This window comes from Mus pahari, chromosome 5 (genome assembly GCF_900095145.1).
Source record: "Mus pahari chromosome 5, PAHARI_EIJ_v1.1, whole genome shotgun sequence".
Taxonomy (NCBI): Eukaryota; Metazoa; Chordata; class Mammalia; order Rodentia; family Muridae; genus Mus; species Mus pahari.
In genome coordinates, this window is record NC_034594.1 from 134,095,500 (window position 1) to 134,113,597 (window position 18,098).

General features: G+C 41.8%; 1 protein-coding gene across 1 annotated transcript in view; it reads left to right on the forward strand.

The window, feature by feature from the left end:
- The window catches only part of Slc9c2 (solute carrier family 9 member C2 (putative)), a 58,247-nt gene extending 42,313 nt beyond the window's left edge, over nt 1-15,934 (forward strand). Inside the window, 9 exon segments of the mRNA XM_021198581.1 lie at nt 1,648-1,796; nt 2,566-2,691; nt 3,392-3,490; nt 6,945-7,112; nt 8,561-8,692; nt 11,774-11,959; nt 12,752-12,836; nt 14,232-14,287; nt 15,896-15,934. Of these exon segments, the coding sequence (XP_021054240.1) occupies nt 1,648-1,796; nt 2,566-2,691; nt 3,392-3,490; nt 6,945-7,112; nt 8,561-8,692; nt 11,774-11,959; nt 12,752-12,836; nt 14,232-14,287; nt 15,896-15,934 (1,040 nt within the window).
- The last annotated feature ends 2,164 nt before the right edge of the window (nt 15,935-18,098 follow it).

Sequence of the window (18,098 nt, forward strand, 5' to 3'; positions counted from 1 at the left end):
AAAGAACATCACTGCAGAACATGGGGGAGGGGGAGGGGGAGGGGGGATGCCATCAGCTGCTGTGGCAGTGTAGGGAAGGCTCAAAGCAGGGGTGCCTGCTAAGAAGATAGCAAGGCCAGATGGGAAGCAGGTGTGTGTGTTTAGATGGCCAGGTCAGAGTCCTTAAGGTTTTTAGGAAAGAGCACATGACAAGAAGTTGTTCTGCCTGTTTTTTATCCAGCAGACTCCAGAAAGTAGGGACTCCCACCCCACTCTATCCCCTCCCACCCCACTCTACCCCGCTCCTACCCCACTCTTCCCCTCCCTCTTTGGTAGGACTGTCCCCGACTGTAGGACTACAGGAAATGTTACTTTTGTTTGAGCATCTATGTTCAGTTTACTTTACTTGAAGGAGATAATAGGAGCGCAAGGATTTTATGCTGAGCATCTTGGGTGCGCTTTCCTCATGTGATCGTTTCAGTGGGCATCGGGCCATGGGTCTGGCCTGAGGTAGACCATTAATAAATGGAAGTCACTAGCAAAGGGATAAAGGCCACTTTCAACTCATAGTCACACTGTAAGATGCCATATGGACTTACGGTGACACACTTTCCAGATCCTAGTGGAAAGAACAGTCTAAGGTCTGCCTGATAGGATACACCAAAAGATTCTGGCGCTGTTTCAGGAAACTGAAAATCCATTGTTGCCATTTACTTAGCAGAAGGTTTTAATTTCTTTGCTCTTACAGTGCAGGGCCCTAGGGCCTGTGTAGCATGATGCTGTGTCTTTAGATGATATGGAATATAATGAAGTTTCCTCAGTTTTGTCCTGATTAATGGAGTGTCTGTTTCCATATGGCTCCTGTGAGTGGTTATGGAATGGGAATGCCAGCAGGAGCTAGAAAGTGATATATATGTATATGTATATGTATATGTATATGTGTGTGTATATATATATATATATATATATATATATATATATATATATATATTCCTCATTTAATTCTTATAATCACTATGTATATGGCTCTGGTCTTTATCATCAGTGTTTGAAACTGGCACTTCATGTGGTTATCTTGCCTGAGGTCACATGATTTAAGAAGTGGCAGTCAGATCTCTAGCATTGATAGATCTGGTACTAAAACCTATGCTCTAGACCATAGCTATCCTTTATTTTACTGATCAACTCATTTTAGTGAAAAAAAAAAAGTGTAAGTATCTTCCATCCATACATCAGACATTGTGTTCAGTGTAAAGATGACAACGTGAGTCTAATTCCTGACTCCCTGTGTTTATTAAAAGGAAATGAGTATTCCACTTGATCTCACAAGACCCATCCATCTAAGTCTTTCGAATAAAAGTCTTTCTGTCATCCAACCAACAAAAGATGTATGGAGGACGATGAGGCAGAGACATCAAACCCATACTCTAGAGAAATGAGTTTTAGTGTAGACATCGTCAGAGATGCCATGGCAGAGTGGATTGGCTGTGGGGGAAGCTAGTTTTTAGTTTTCTCATCCATCCAATGGGGATGCAAATTCATCCTACCAGCCTCATGGGTGAAGCTAGAACAAATGGCTATTCTGCAAATATTTTGGATATTCTAATGCACTATTAGTTATTATCGTGATTATTGCATAGGTTGCTCATCAAGTTTGATTTTTCTCAGGACTCATAGAGCATGAAGGCCGTGATGTTGTCATAGCTCTGAAGACGAAGCAGACAATCCGCAACGTGATTGCCAAAGCCCTGAATAACCTCACCTTTCTTTGGTCAAGAGGCATTATTGACAAGCACGAGGGCATTGAGATGAACAAGGTAAGGATGCAGTACCCATCTTGTTTGGTTCTGTCAGCTCAGATGCCCCAGGATGTAACGAGAAAAGCTGAGGAACATGTGTAGCCACAGGTGCTGTGTGTGTAATGACACCCCTCCCCCTGCAGCATTTTTAATGCCTGTGGCCATCAAAGCCAGCTCTTCCTGATCATGCTCCAGCAGTTAGAACAACCTGACTGCCAGGGACAGAAACCAGCTGCAGTGAAGTTCAGTGAAGAAGTCAGCTTGGTAGTTTAAAAAAAAAAAAGGACACAGGAGGGACTGGCAGGGTGTGTGGTCGGGCCTCTAGACAGGACTTAAAGAAAGATCTAGAAAGTTTTTTAGATTTTCTTAGTTCTTATCAGGATTGCATGTGTGAAATCTTCCTCTGGCTTGTTTTCTGGACTTGGCAGATGCGTCTATTTATTTTTCTGCCTCTTTATCTATTGGTGGAGTTCATACTGCTTAGTTTTCTGGCTTTAGTTTCCTCAGAGACAGTAACAGAGTAAAGGGAGGGGACCGAGTGTGTGTGTGTGTGTGTGTGTGTGTGTGTGTGTGTGTGTGTTTAAGACAGGGTAGGATGTCATGATTGAATTATAAAGATGGTAAGTTTGATCTGATTTAATAAGTGAAAACAGGAAGAAGACAATAGGGACACAAGAAGGGAGAAACTGAGTCACAACAGAAATTTATTTAGATTTCCTTGGTTTTGGTTTCAAGTCCATGCCCTATCATAACAACAACCACTACAATTTTGAATGTTCATTTTTAGGTACTTCTTACAAAAATAAAAGCCTTGAATAACTTCCCAATGGCGATCCCACCTCCCACCCCTGACAAATACCTTCCCAACATTGTTTGGATGGAAAATAAGGATGTTCTCATTGAGTTCTTCAAGGTAAGAATGTCTTCTGTTCTGGCTCAGGCTTGTTATAAACATTTTCCCTGGCCCCAACCAATGACTAAATAAAAACATATCAAAACCAGAAATTTAGTTAAATTCAGCCCTTTTCTTTATTTGGGTTGAAGGCATCAGAAACCTAATTTAAACAAAGAGAGAGTGTTCTGAAGAATTGAGGTTGCTTTTACAGCCCAGGCCCCAGAAAGGGATGCAAACTTTCTCATTTGTTAATTTGCTCCACCATCCCCCAAACATTGACAAGGTGTTAGCATTGTTTATTTTGTGAGTACCGATTACAAAGTCTTTGCTTGCGCTTCTACTTTTATTTCTCAAAGTTGTTGTGTTATGTCTATGTAGGATAACTAACAACCGAATAATATGCTTTCTATGTTTATGCGACTTGAGAAGTAATTTTTTTAAAGAGTTATTTATTTATTGTATGTAAGAACATTGTAGCTGTCTTCAGACACACCAGAAGAGGGCATCTGATCCCATTACAGATGGTTGTGAGCCACCATGTGGTTGCTGGAATTTAAACTCAGGACCTCTGGAAAAGCAGTCAGTGCTCTTAACTGCTGAGCTATCTCTCCAGCCCTTGAAAAGTATTTTAAGTTTAAAATGTTATTTCTGTTTAGACAAGGGGTCTACGACATTTTAGGGTTTAATTCTCTCCCCCTGTTTTTATTTCTTTGTTCAGGAAAGAACCAAACTCACCTACTTTGACTATGGGGATATCATTTGTAGAGAAGGTGAAATGTCTCAAGGAATCTTCTTAATTATTTCAGGAATGGCAAGTGTAAGAAGAACTGGCTTTAAAAAAAATTTAAAATGCATTTTGAATATATAGTTGTAACGTAGGGGTAAGTTTTGGAGCTGAGAAGTTTGGAATTTTGAGTCTCTCCCACATGAAACTGTTTCTGCAGGGTTAAGTGTGACAGCTGAGCAGACTGTCACACTTCATACTTGACCGTGCTCCCCATTTTACAAAGTGCTCTCAGAGTTACTTACTCTTCACAACAAAGTAGAGCAAGTCGTGGTTTGAAGATGGTCAGACATGGGAACCAGTAAGCATTTGGACTCATTTAGCTGAATGAGAGTTCAGGCAAAGGGCTTGGCTGCAACTCAGAGCCTCACAGAGGTCAAGTTGGATGAAGATCAAAATACAACTTGGCAGTTGATCAATGCGAGGCTTCTGTTTAAAGGGTGTGGGGGGAAGGGAGGAGTGAGAAAGGGAATATGAATTCCGTAGTGGGATGGGGCAAGACTCCTCTGTCACTTCATACCAGCACCGAATCAGCTGACTACAGCGGTCAGCTTGGCCTATTTACTGATCTATTCCTAATTCCCAGCTGATGCTATTATGTGACAAAGCTTTATCCTAGGGGAAAAATATATATTTGACTTCCAGATTTTAATATGAGCATTTCAGACCTTTTATTATTGAGAAAATAAAGTACTGTGATGAATATACTATAAAGATAATGTAATACCAAGTATCTGATTCTAGACAGTTTTGTTCATTGGTTGAACGGATATGTACTTTGTTACTCTCATGAGCAAGCACTGCTCATTCTAGGTATAGGGCTGATAAGACTGAAAAAAAAAAATCTTGGCTCATTTGGAACTTATTTTCCAGTAGAAGAATAAAAGGAGAGGGCATAATATACAAAATAAGTTCAATGTATACTTTGTAAATGTAACTTTGTTCACGGGATATAATTGTTGTCCTGGAGGCTCACTGCTGAATAAGCTCACCCTTTCTTGTTCTTTCTGAGCTGGCTGGTTCAAGTCAGCAGTTCCAGCTCAAATTCCTTTCCAAGCTGACTAATTCAATCTGGCTTCTCTCTGTTTCTCACTGAATTGTTCCGCTTGGCATCGTACTAACTTTGACAATATGTTCTAATCTCCTGGCTCCTTTACATTCTCTGGTTCATTCTGTCTTCACCCATGTCCTGTCTCTGTAAAACTGCCTCTGTCTCTGTCTCTGTCTCTGTCTCTGTCTCTGTCTCTCTGAGTTCTACATGCTGTTCTCTTAACTCACCTCTCTTTCCTGGACTATTCTCCTAAGTAGCCTCTTTTCCTCTGCTGTTCTCTTGAGAGTTGGGTGTATCCTATCTCTAACTCATTCTGTCATATCTTTCTCTGATTTGTCACTTTGTCTGTCTATCAATTACACTTTCAAATATGGCTTCTTTCTTCTATCAACTAAGTTTACCTTCATTATTAAGGATTAAAGGTGTGTATTAACAGTGTGTCTGTATTTTAGCTGGATCACATAGACCTAGAAGATCTTTGGATGTTGTCTCTTCTCAGAGCAGCCATGTTGCTGGATTAAAATTCCTCTACAATACGCATTTAGCATAGTAAAAGAGGTGGCCTAGGAATTAGGACTCTCTAGAAAAACTTCATTCTTGGAATGAAGATGGGCCACCCATAGGACCTCTGGTGCGGAGTGGACAAATACACCATTACTTGCTTATGTTCACCCAGCCTTTTTTCATTCTTTCATGGTTCAGGGTTTGACCTAGGGAATGGTGCTACCCCTACTGGCTTGGTCAATAAACAAGATAATCCCTCACCCATGCCCACAGATGAACCTGGTTTAGATAATTTCTCAGTTGAGACTCAGGTGATTCTGTGATAAGAAGTTGTCATTTCAATCCAGAGTCAGGCTTTCTGTGGGTAGAGCCCTGGTAACAAAACTAGTGGCCATGAAGGGATAACATTTTGAGTCCTTTGGATATGGCACTCCTAGGAGTTCACCTGTGGCTATATGGTCCTGAGAAATTTGTTTGTTTTGTTTCTTGAGACAGTGTTTCTGTGTGTAGCCCTGGATGTTCTGGAACTTGCTTTGTAGACAGGCTGGCCTTGAGCCTCTGCCTTCAGAGTGCTGAGATTAAAGGCATGCACCTCTCCCTCTCCTTTCCCTCTCCCTCTCCCTCTCTTCCCCTCCCCCTCTCCTCCTCTCTCTCCTTTCACAGTATTGATGTGTCTCTCACTGCCTACGAAGAAAACAATATAGTAAAAAAGAATGGGAAAATTAATTTCTTTACAGCTCTGTCCATAAATGGGGAGAGGAACATTCTCAATCTGTTTGGGCATTTCTCATAAAAATGAACAGAACTTAAAGAAAAGCCAGGAAATATGCACATGGTCGTAGCTTTTACCTTGCAAAGTGAGTCTTCTGATGTCCGGGATCCTGTGGCTGCCTCATCCTCCCACTCAGCATGGGAGTCCCGGTTTCTAACCCCCTGTTGCAGCAGAACTCATCAGTGTCCCTTTGATACTTGCAAGCAGAATCTGGTCTAGAATGAGATCTCTTTGTTGTCATGTTCAAGTCTAAACACCAAATTCAATTTTGTTTCTTGTATGCCTTGTGTGTGTCCTAAAGACAATTTTATACAATTTTTTTTTTTTGTGCCTGCATTTTGGCTGTGATCCATCATATAAGATCAAGTGTGGAATTTCTACCAGGAATAGCTCTGTTGTAGGTCATCAGTTAATCCTTACTAGGGAAAGCCAGTGTCTTTCCTTGGGTTTGGGTTTTGATATTCTATTTGATCATCTGGTGTCAAAGTAGTGTAGAAGAGCTTAGAGAAGTTTAATCTCTCACATATGAGCTGCATCCTGCGTGGAAGAGCTATTTAATCTCTGTGAGTGTTGCTTTTCTTATTAAGTAGAGAGGATGCCTGTCCTTTGATGTTATGAAGATTAGAAAAATGTTTACGGTGCTATTCTATTTTTATTGCAGCCCTCAGAAAATTTCAGATTTTGGAACATTTTAGATTTCAGCATAGGTCCCAACCAGTCAGTGGTATGTTAAAGGTACTGCAGGTGTAAAGAACTTAGTTTTAATTTTTATAAAAGCAGTCGAGTAAGGCAGTGTGTTTTGTTATTTAATCCTTATAAGAGTCTTGAGGCTTTTGTTTCTTTTGTTGTGTTATCGTTTTTGTTTTCCAGTGCTAAGGATTGAACTTTCTGGCCTCAAGCATGTCAAGTAAGTGCAGTATCATTGCGCTACACTCCCAGCCCAAGAGTCTTACTTTTTATATAAGCAAATCCTTTACCTTGAGGTGTTGAAATACAAAATAAATCATGACTTTTGTGAAAGTTAACACTTTCCAGACACGTTTCATTAAAGAATCTTTGACTTCCTCCGGAACAGTCATAAGAAAGAGTAGAGCCTACTGGTGTATTCAAAGGACTTAACTTTTTTTTTATTTCCCTTTTCATAATTTCTCCCCCAAAAGTTACATAGCTCATCTCCCACCTTTGGGATAGACTCAACCCAGAGGACTGATAGACAGTTCAAGACTATGTATACGGAGTACTGTACCAGTGGGGATATACTTGGTGAGCTAAGCTGTTTGCTTAAGCGTGAAATTGAATATACGGCCATCTGTGAAACTACGTTGCAGGTACGGAATAGCTCTGTTGTAGGTCATCAGTTAATCCTTACTAAGGAAAGCCAGTGTCTTTCCTTGGGTTTGGGTTTTGATATTCTATTTGATCATCTGGTGTCAAAGTAGTGTAGAAGAGCTTAGAGAAGTTTAATCTCTCACATATGAGCTGCATCCTGCGTGGAAGAGCTATTTAATCTCTGTGAGTGTTGCTTTTCTTATTAAGTAGAGAGGATGCCTGTCCTTTGATGTTATGAAGATTAGAAAAATGTTTACGGTGCTATTCTATTTGAAATGGTCACTGTTCTGAAAGCAAAGTGTTCTGTCAGAATACTCGCTTGTTTTAAAACTCCCTTTCTTTCTTTTTTCACTTGCCAAGTAACAAGTTACTTGTTCAACATGTAAATAACCTGAAATCCCATTTGGTGTGGACAATCTCAATAAAAGGGAGCTAAAGTTCCTACTATGAATTGTTCTCAGTCTTTGAGGCATACAGAAGGAACAGAATAAAATGCAGACTCTTAGAGGCATTGTGGAAGAGCAGAAAAGAATGGTGTTTCATCGAATGATGCTACATCGTTTCTGGAAGAGGAGAGAAAGCGTGTATTTAGTCCCATGTTTGAATGAGCTCATGACAATTCATTTAGCTTGAATTCTGACTGAGTACACACAGTTTGCCTCTGGAAAGGGGCACCGTAAGTAGGGAACATTGTGGATTCATTACTGTGAGAGCTCTGTTCCTGAATCTCAGGCTTGTGAGCCAAAACATCAACATAACTGTTGAGTGATAAATTAGCTGGGTATTTTTTAAAAAGGCCTTTAAAAACATTTTTTAATTATGTGTAGGTGTGAGTGTGTGTGTGCACGTGCATATGTGCATGCATGCATGTGTGCATGTGTGTGTGCATGTCTAAGTGTGCATGTGTGCATGTAGGTATTTATGCCAGGAGAGGCCAGAGGCATTAGATCCCTAGGAACTGGGCTTACAGATGATTGTGAGCCACCTGACATGGGTACTGGGAACCAAACCTCAGCTCTTATCTGCTGAGCCATCGCTACAGTCCCTCTGGTGCTATGTTCTTAAGTTTATAATTTTCATGAGACTGCAGATTTTCATCCTCTTATATAACCTTTCCACAACGTCAATTCTTTTGTTGTTGTTGTTTTGTTTTGTTTTTTTGTTTTTCGAGACAGGGCTCTCTGTATAGTCCTGGTTATCCTGGAACTCACTCTGTAGACCAGGCTGGCCTCGAACTCAGAAATTCGCCTGCCTCTGCCTCCCAAGTGCTGGGATTAAAGGCGTGCGCCACCACACCCAGCTATGCCAATTCTTTTAAATATTAGAGTATTATATTAGTACTAGAGCATCATAGAGTTGGAAGTTGGTTTTCTGAGAGATGGTGACCATCTTGTTTAATGGTGGATTGTAATTTAGCTGTCTGTAGCCTCGCACCTTGTTATTTCAGGCCTTCTTCATCTCTTTGGAGGATTTATATGAAGGTTTTGATGTCTTCTGGCCATCTCTAGAATATAAAATGTGGCTCAAGCTTGCTCTTAGTATTGCAAATCAATATTTTGAACCAAATATTGCTGGTGAGGTAAGTTATATTAAGAGAATATAAATGAATGGTATGTACCAAAGTTTTGAAATAGTAGACTTCATATTTTTCATACAAAGATAGAAAGGAAGGTGGTGACTTATTTTGGGTTTTACTGCTGTGAATGAACACTATGACCAAGGCAACTCTTGTTAAGGACAACATTTGATTGGGGCTGGCTTTCAAGTTCAGAGGTTCAGTCCATTATCATCAATGCAAGAGCATGGCAGCATCTAGGCAGGCATGACACTGGAAGAGCTGAAAGTTTTACATCTTACTCCAAAGGCAAACAGAAGACTGACCTCCAGGCAGCTAGGATAAGGGTTTTTAAGCCACACCTACAGTGCACCTTCCTCCCCACACCTCCTATTAGTACTGCTTCTTGGGCTAAGCAGATCCAAACCCACAGGTGGTGTTGACTCTATTAAGTGAGTTTTAACTATTAGAATTTTAACTACTGACTCATCCTGAATCCATGTGTCATCAACAGTCTTGTCACAGTTAATTTTTCCAGGCTACCTGAAAGATCGTTTAAAAAAAAAAGAACTAGAAAATATTAAACAGGACGATCCTCCAAAGCAAAGCATATCATTAATTAGAAGTTAATGAATAGCCCTGGACAAAACTTTCAAAAACTTTGCTGAGATGACTAAGTCCTGTTTATGAATTTTTGTTTCAAAGAGTAGTGATTCAAATCTTTCCCCAGACCAGCATCTACAGTCTTGGATTTGTATGTCACTTGGTATTTATACTCACCCCTTCCATGACTCAGAAGCTGAGGATGTGACAGACCCAAAGTCCAGCAATTTTCACTGGTTAACTATAAACCTTGGGTTAAAAAGACTGCGTCCTCCAAGCCAGCCAGGTTTCATTTACAATACGACAGTAATAACTCTCAGGAAAATTTTGGAGTAAGGAGACTAAGATTCATGGCCTTTTATATTGTCTCTCCAAGGAGTAAGACAATTGCTAGTGTAGAATGAGCCTCCAGAGAGTAAAGTTAAAGCCAGGGTGTTGGACTTTCTTTTTCTTTTTTCTTTTTTTGTTTTTGTTTTGTTTTGTTTTGTTTTGTTTTGTTTTGTTTTTGGTTTTTCGAGACAGGGTTTCTCTGCATAGTCCTGGCTGTCCTGGAACTCACTTTGTAGACCAGTCTGGCCTTGAACTCAGAAATCCACCTGCCTCTGCCTCCCAAGTGCTGGGATTAAAGGCGTGGGCCACCACGCCCGGCTTGGTGTTGGACTTTCTTGGCAGCAGGGCAAATGTCCTTCATAATCATGCTTTGAGTCACCAGCCATGCAAATTCATGATGCAAATGAGAATGGTCAGAAATAAAATGTTAAGGGCAAGTGTTTATGCACAATCCACTTATTCTTGCTATTGCTGAGATAAAACACTCTGACATTTGCAACCTAATGGTTAGCTCATGGTTCAAAGTAAAGTCCATTATGGGAGAGGAGTCAAGGCAGCAGGAACTTAAAGCAGCCGGACACATGACATCCACAGGCCCTTCAGAGAGGAATGACTGCTCAGTCTCCCTTCTCTATCAGTGCTGGCTTGGGATCCCTGCCCACAGTGAAGATCACAGGCATGTCCAGAGGATCACCTCCCTAGGTTCTTTCCAGTTGATAACACTAACCATTACCTTCCCGGTCTTTCTCCTCAAGGAATATCTATTAGATCTTTCATAACCCCCTAGGTAAGTTCAGAATCTAATTTTCCCCAATAATCGAATGACTTTAAAAAAGGGAGGAGAGACTGTTCTAGATCAAAGAATGTAAATACAGAAAAATTTAGCACGTTGGATCTCAAATCATATTTTATACAACTTGAGAAACTTGACTGTGTTATGACTATTAGCTGATACCAAGGAGTTCAAAATTATTTATTAGGTATTTAATGACATCATGGTTAAGTAAGCAATGCTTTAAAAAACCTCATTTTCAATTAAGGGTAGGAAAATTGAGGCAAGAGGATCAAGAGCAACAATAGGCTAACCTTGATTACAGACCGAGACTCTGTCTTAAAACAAAACCAGAAATTAAACAAACACAAATAAATATTTTAGGTGTGAAAAACTGAAATGAGAAGAAAGTAGGATTTGTTTTAAAATACTAACAACAACAACAGAAGTATAGAGCAATAGTGAGAAGATTTTAGAAATTATTTCCTTCTGAGAATCCCATGAAAGAGATAATCAGTCAATAATTTTTAGCACCCCAGACATGCATTAGATAATATTGCCATCCATCCACCTCTGTGTCAATCAACATGCATGTATTCTCAGACCTAAATATCACATTTTTAGTTTCCACCCCCTTGTTGCAAAATCTTAGATAAAAATGTTTGCTAATTTTCTTATGTTTGTTGGTGCCCTGGCTGTGCTGATGACCCCCCCCCCCCCCCCGCAACTGAGGAGTGATGCTGGCTCCTGCCAACAGGGAATGTTTGCTCTAGGCTTTTCTCCTTGGGCTGTACCTGGATGCTTTTATCTTCACACGGTGTCCTCCCTTCACACGGTATCCAAGTTTGCCTGCAACTTTCTCCCACTCCCACACAGTCTCATCACCAACTGCATCTCCGTAGCCCTACTCCCAAACAAAGTCATATTCTGAGATGCTGAAGGTCAGAACAAGTAAGACCTTTAGGAAAGGGCACTCAGTTCCACCCGCAAAGCTTCTGTTCGGTTCCAAAGTCTGATTCAGAGCCATCATCATCTGTGGCTCAGATGAAGTACCTTGACTGCTCTGGTTTCTGCTTTGTGTCATTATTGATTATTCAGTTGTCACATGGAACATTTGCTTATTGCCAGAAGAAACCCATGAGTCTGAAGCCTGGTTAAGCCTAGAAATCCAATACCACATAACTGATCACATGAATCACGTAGTGAAGCTGAAGGCCCCTTCATCAGGCAGGGCAACCAAATTGAAAGTCATTTGCAGAAGCCAGGCTAAACTAAGTTCTGTTGACTCCTGGATGGATATGCAATCTGACTTCCTCAAGTAACCCAGACCAGTGCAAACTGTTTTCTTCTTGATATCACGTATCCTTTTGTTAGACTTATACAGTGCAATTTCCTTGTAGGATTTAAAGTTTCACAAGTGTGTGATGTACAATCATGCATATTTGGAGACTCTGTCAAGCTATAATGAAATGACTCTTAATCACGTGACCATGAAATTCATTATTCTCGTGTATGGCATTGTGATCAATAGCAAGACGGAAGAATCACTTGTGGCACCCAGCATCATTCCTAAGTCTTGTGAGCAGGTAAGAAGCATAATTTCTAAAGAGCCCATTTGCTTTGCACAGTGCTCCATAAGCGCTTTAAAAGCTCAGATGATGACAGCTAACTGTGTATTTCATTGAAATTTAAATTTGGAGTCTGGATGTAACAGTTGACTAGCACCTACTGGATACAGGAGTCTAGCAAGCCACTTAGCTGTTCTGACCTTTAGTTTGCTACTTTATGCAATGAGGATGCTGGCAGCAGCCCTGTTGTTAGGCTAATATGAGGGCCAAATGAAGAGATGCTAGCTTAATTTCTGTTCTACTGCTCCTTGCATCCCGGGAGGCTGGTGGGCAGGCTGGTCTTCAGTGTGGGTAGTGATCTTCAGTGTAGGTGTAAAGGTAATCCACGGCTTGCTAGCCAAGATCTTCTCTCCAGATGGGGGTGTTCTAGTCCAGTTACGAGTAAGGAGTAGACATTTTTCCTTTGGCTTCCACAAACATGCAAAGGACAATTTTCTGGCCTGAGACAGGGTCAGTGTGATAAGTGCTGGAGTCCCAGCAGTTTGTTAGGGAGAGATGCTAGCAAGTTGGAGGTCAGCCTGGACTAAGTCATGAGTTCCTGCCTCAGAACACAAGGAAGCAGACAGACGGACATGCATGCATGCACGTGCACGCACGCGCGCGCGCGCACACACACACACACACACACACACACACACACACACGGCTTAGGTTGGAGATCTAGCACTGTTTCTTGCAGCTTGCAGCCTTTACAAAGACTGGCAACAGATATCTGCTCTTTTGACCAATTTTTATTTCTTTTGCCTGTAGATCCAGGGAATTTCGGATGTCAGCAAGCTCCTCATAATCCCGACATTTGAGCCTGGCAAAAATGATTCGACCTCCCATACCATGGGTAAGGGATGATAGACAGCTTTTTAGTGGCGAGACAACTACTGTGAACCATTTCAACGAAAACAAACTTCTTTTAATTCTGGAAGGCAATTGGAGGTGGTCCCCACTCTGGGACCCACACTGGATGTCACTTTGCTTTTGGGAGGTCACCTATCAAAGACTAAGGTCCAGACTCTAAAATCCATGCGGCTCTTGCCTCTTCTCTGTCCCTCCTCACTTTTGATAGCTGACAACAAGGCCTGGTAAACTGAGCCACAAAGTGATATTGGGGTGCTGTTGATATGAGGAGAGGGGAGACTGGGGTCAGGCAGAGATGGGAAGCTGGTCTGTTCCTGGTAACTGAAGGGAATATGAAGCCTGACCCACCCTGCTTGAACATTACACGCTACAGTCACAGGCACTAGTCCAATGGCTTGCATAGGAACACTTGGAAGCTCACTCAGTAAGTAATTACAGTCAGTAGATGCAGTTCTCAAGGCAATTGTGCTTCTGAGCACTGATTATAGAGAAAACAATAGGTAGGAAGGCTTTGATCTGGAGAAAATAAACCCAGGGGCTTCACTCTGTGCTCATTGTCCTTGCCTTGCTGGGTTCAATCACAACTCCATCCCACCTGTCCCAGCTTGAGTACAGAGTCAGGCTTGGGTGTTATGGTATATGAAACCATGCAAATTTTCCTCTTCTTCTTTTTTTAAAATGTATACGAGTGCTCAGTCTTTCTGTATGGCTGCATGATAGTCGAGGGCATCAGATCCCATTACAGGTGGTTCTGAGCCACCATGCAGTTGCTGGGAATTGAACTCAGGACCTCTGGAAGAACAACCAGTGCTCTTGACCACTGAGTCATCTCTCTAGCACCAATCATGCAATTCTTAATGAGTTGCTAGTTTGAGAGGAAACCTCTCTTTCATCAGGCCCTTTGGCAAGATACTAGGCCAAAGGAAGCATTAGTATTCTATGGTGGGCTCGAGATAAAACTCACAAGTGTTAAGATTTGTTCCTTGAGTTTGGACCCTGACACATATTTTGCTTTGAAATTTTTCAGTAAGTTGTCACGGGAAAAAAATATAGAAAACTGAGCTGGTCTGGCAGTATGCAGCCCTCATCCCCGTACGTGGCAACAATGAGTGAGATACCAACTGACTTGTGTAATGGGAATGCACATTGTACCCTCTTGCCTGGACACAGCCTGCTTTGTTTGTGGGACCTGCTTGCTGGCTCATATGGTAGACCTTTAGGAGCTAATTTACAGAACTCCAAGGGAGAAAGTGAAGAGTGTTTGGAAAGGGGAAGGAAAAGAGAAGACTCAGATGGAGAGAGCAGGCTGATATATCCAAATCTCCTGCTGCCTTTACTCAAATATTCCTTTTTTTTTTTTTCCTTCTCTTCACCTCAGTCAGCACTGGTCTTCGAATGACCAAGAAAGACTATAACTGGAAGAGAAAAGATGAGGTAATAAACCGGGCACTTGGGATAGGTTTTCCTTCTTGTGACGATTAACATACATAGCTACAAATAAATTGCGTAAGTCAGGTGCGGAGGCACACACCTATAATCCCAGCACTTGAGAGGAAGAGCTGCAGGACCGGGAGCTTCAGGCCATTCTCAGCTACCTAGCAAGTCTAAGGGCAGCCCCGGCTGTGTGAGACCCGGTTTCTAAATAAATATATAAATAAATAGTGAGGGAGCAAAGTGCAGGTAGTGAGGACAGACGACTTGTTACAACTCACTGGACTGGCCTAACTGAGACAAAAGCTAATCTGTACTAATTAGAAAATAAAATTAGGGAACATTGTTTTGAATCATGTAACTTTGAGGGCTGGGGAAATGGCTCGGTGGCTAGTGTGTTTCTTCCACAAGCTTTGAGGACCCTAAGTTTGGATACCCCATCTTTATGGAAAAGCTAGACATGGCAGCAAGCACACTGCTGTGGCTTGTGAATAGGGGGGAGAGGTGGATTGTGGGGTTCCCGAACCAGCCTGTCTAAAAACGGTTCCAGGCTCAATAAAAGACCTTGCTTCAAAAATAAAATAAAGAAGAATCAAAAAAAAAGGAGACACGATAGGGGAGCTATCTGAGTACGTCATCCTCTGCTTGCCTTCTGGGCACAGGCATGGTGGCATGCACACATGTGCACATACGCATGTACAACATGGACACACCCAGTTTTTCCTCTCCTCATTCTTTCTTGATCCTTACTTCAGAAAGTAAGGCTCTGTGGAGAGAGGAGGGACACCCATCAATCTCAGACCCAAGCAGGGGTCCGACTAAGCGTTCATGCTTCTCCCTTTTGGGGTGTGCTGCTGGGGAGGCCGGAAAGCCAGGCCTCTAAAGTCACGGACGGATCGTGGGCATCTTCCTAGAGTATCATCCAAATGAACTGCTAGCTTCCTTAAACTAGCAGTTTCATATTCAACATTATTGAGCAGGATGGCAAACTTATTTGGATTTTTAAAGACAAAGATGAACCTTTACAAAGTATTAGTTTATTTAATTAAAATATTATTACATCATTTCTCCCTCTCTCTTTGCTCTCTAACTCCTCTCATGTTCCCCCTCAAATTCATGGCGTCTTATTTTTTAAATTATTGTTGTTAAATTATTACGTGTGTGTGTGTGTGTGTGTGTGTGTGTGTGTGTGTGTGAATAAATATAAAACTCCATTTGGGCAAAGCAAAGCAAACAAAACAGAACCATCCTCATTCTATCGAAAGAGAAGGGTTCTCAGCACCCCCATTGGTAGCTCGCAACCATCTCTAACTCTAATTCCAGGGGATCCAGGTACTGCAGACACTGGGCACACACACAGTACACACACATACATGGAGGGAAAACACCCAGGCACATACAATAATAACAAATGATTAAATAAAAATTAGTAATATACATGTCAATCATAGTGTAACTCAGAGCCCTTAATATGTAAGTTCTTTTAAGGGTAAACGTGCCAGATAATGAAACAGAAACCTTTCCTTAACTTTTGATTCCATTTAACTGGTAAGAAGCCTTTGCTAAGTGTTCATGAGTTCATAGTCTAATGTCTTTGACTTTCTTTTGCAGTTTGAAAGTGGACACCTCTTCAGAAAGGCGTTTTATTGAGGCAGCTCTGGTGTGTGGAGTCAGGTAAAGGCAGATCTGACGACATAGCACAAAAGACGCCAATCTAGAAACTGCTCCAACTGTTCACTGCTGCATTTACTTTATAAGCTATTAATGGGCCGCCACGAACACCTCAGATCTTTAGTAGTTGCATTACACTTGAAGTACTCGAAATTCTTCAAGATAGTATAAAATCCTTTAAAACTCAGTGATGGGACTCTTGCCTTGGGTGAGCACAAGCCGTGACAGTAAAGCTGGCAAATGAGGCGTAGGTACAGTTAATGCGGTGGTCTAAGCCACCATACCTGCAGATTTTACCTGTGAAGTTGTCATACTTAGTGACTCTCCGACATTCTGTGTCTTCCCTCTCTAGCTTAAGGTGCGGAAGCTGGGGAAATGTTCCAGTCTTGGTTCCTGGAAACAGAGTTTGGGAGGAGTCTGCATTCTCACACTGCACAGTCCTGTCGGATGGAACTTTCTGCTTTATTTTTCAAAGTCAAATAAAGGTGAATGCTATGGTTAATGAATAACTAACTGTTCAGAATCTGTTATTCCTTCTCACTTTGACCAGATGGAGAATATATGATAGTTTCAAGAAAACAAGTTCAGAGGTAAATAAATAAATAAAATAAAATAATATGGGAGAGAAAGCTGAACCTTGCAAACCTTCTCAGGGCAGGTCCTGAGTGGCCTTCGGTGTCAGGAAATACAAGGTGTGGCTGCACACTGCTGAAACCTGACTGTACCGAGAGCTTCATTTCTTCTGATGTGGTGGTATGTCTGGTGCTGTCGCTTAAGGGTGTCGTGGACCAAGCCCTTTCTTGTGCCTCACCCACACTCATCCTTGGCCTTGGCCTCTTGCATCCATGAAATACCACCAGTATCACCGGGCAGTCCACTGGCTTTTCAGGAGTGGTGTAAAGGGCTTTCAAACAAGGTGGAGGGCTGCTTAGTTTTGATGTCAGCTTGCCACAACAGAGACTTGAGGAGAGAGCCTCAGTTGAGGAATTACCTAGATGGAGTGGGCCCCGGGTCAATTTTGTGGTGGGGGTTGTCTTGACTGTTAACTGATGTAGGTGGATTCTGTCTCTTGGGGTGGTACCACTTCAAGGGTGGGGCCCTGAACTGTTTAAGGGCGATAAAATAGAAGCATCAAGCAGAGACACATTTCCTCTTCTTTGCTCTTATGGATGTGACATGACCAATTCCTGCCTTGACTTCCCCAGAATGACGGTCTAGAACTGTAACTGAAATAAGCCCTTCTCCCCCCACCCCGTTACTTCTGGTCAGGGTGTTTTTATCACTACTGTGGAGAAACAAAAACAGGTACCTTTGCCTTTGAGAGCGGAACAGACATCGGCGAGCAACAACAGTATTGCTCTGCCCGTCACCAGTACCTGGACTCTATATATGGTTCTATGGTCCCAGTCTCTGGGCTCTTCATTTTAATGGACTGCTCAGTATATTTAGTGCATACTTAGCCCAGCACTCAAGTATAGGTGGTATAGATGCACTAGAAAAAGTGTAAGCTTTATGGTCATGCTTCAGAGGCATATTAGCATGTAGCTGAAATGATTAGAAGACAGTACTTCACTTGATGTATACAGAATGTGTTGTGCTTCAGATGACTAGAAAATAACCCCCAAATAGGACAATTTCCTGAGGGTAGAAATGATCAAAGACTAGGTTTTCTCTCTCTGCTGTTACTCACTTGTTCAGCCTCATATTGTGGTTGTGTGTGTTTGTGTTTTAAATCACATCCAGTAAGAGAAAAAAAAAAAAATCCCGGATCCCACCACCTGAACCAACCAAACCACCAACAAAACCCAAAACCCTGCAATGAACCCCATTCCCCCAAATCCTGCTAACTAGCTAAAGAGTTACTTTAGAAGCCCAGAGGAGGCTCACACCTAGAATCCTAGCACTTGGGAAGTACAAGTAGATCAAAAGTTCAAGGCCAGCCTATACAATACTGTCTCAAAGAAACAACAGAATCTGCTAGGAATCTTCTATTTGTGTCTCATGGGCAAGAAGTAATTACACACAGGGGTTTCCTAAGCCTGTCAGTCAGAAGAGGATGGTAATGACTTTAAAAAAAAATTATTTGATGTGTATGTATCCAGGTGGAGGCAGAGGACAACCTTAGGTGTCCTACCTTATCTTC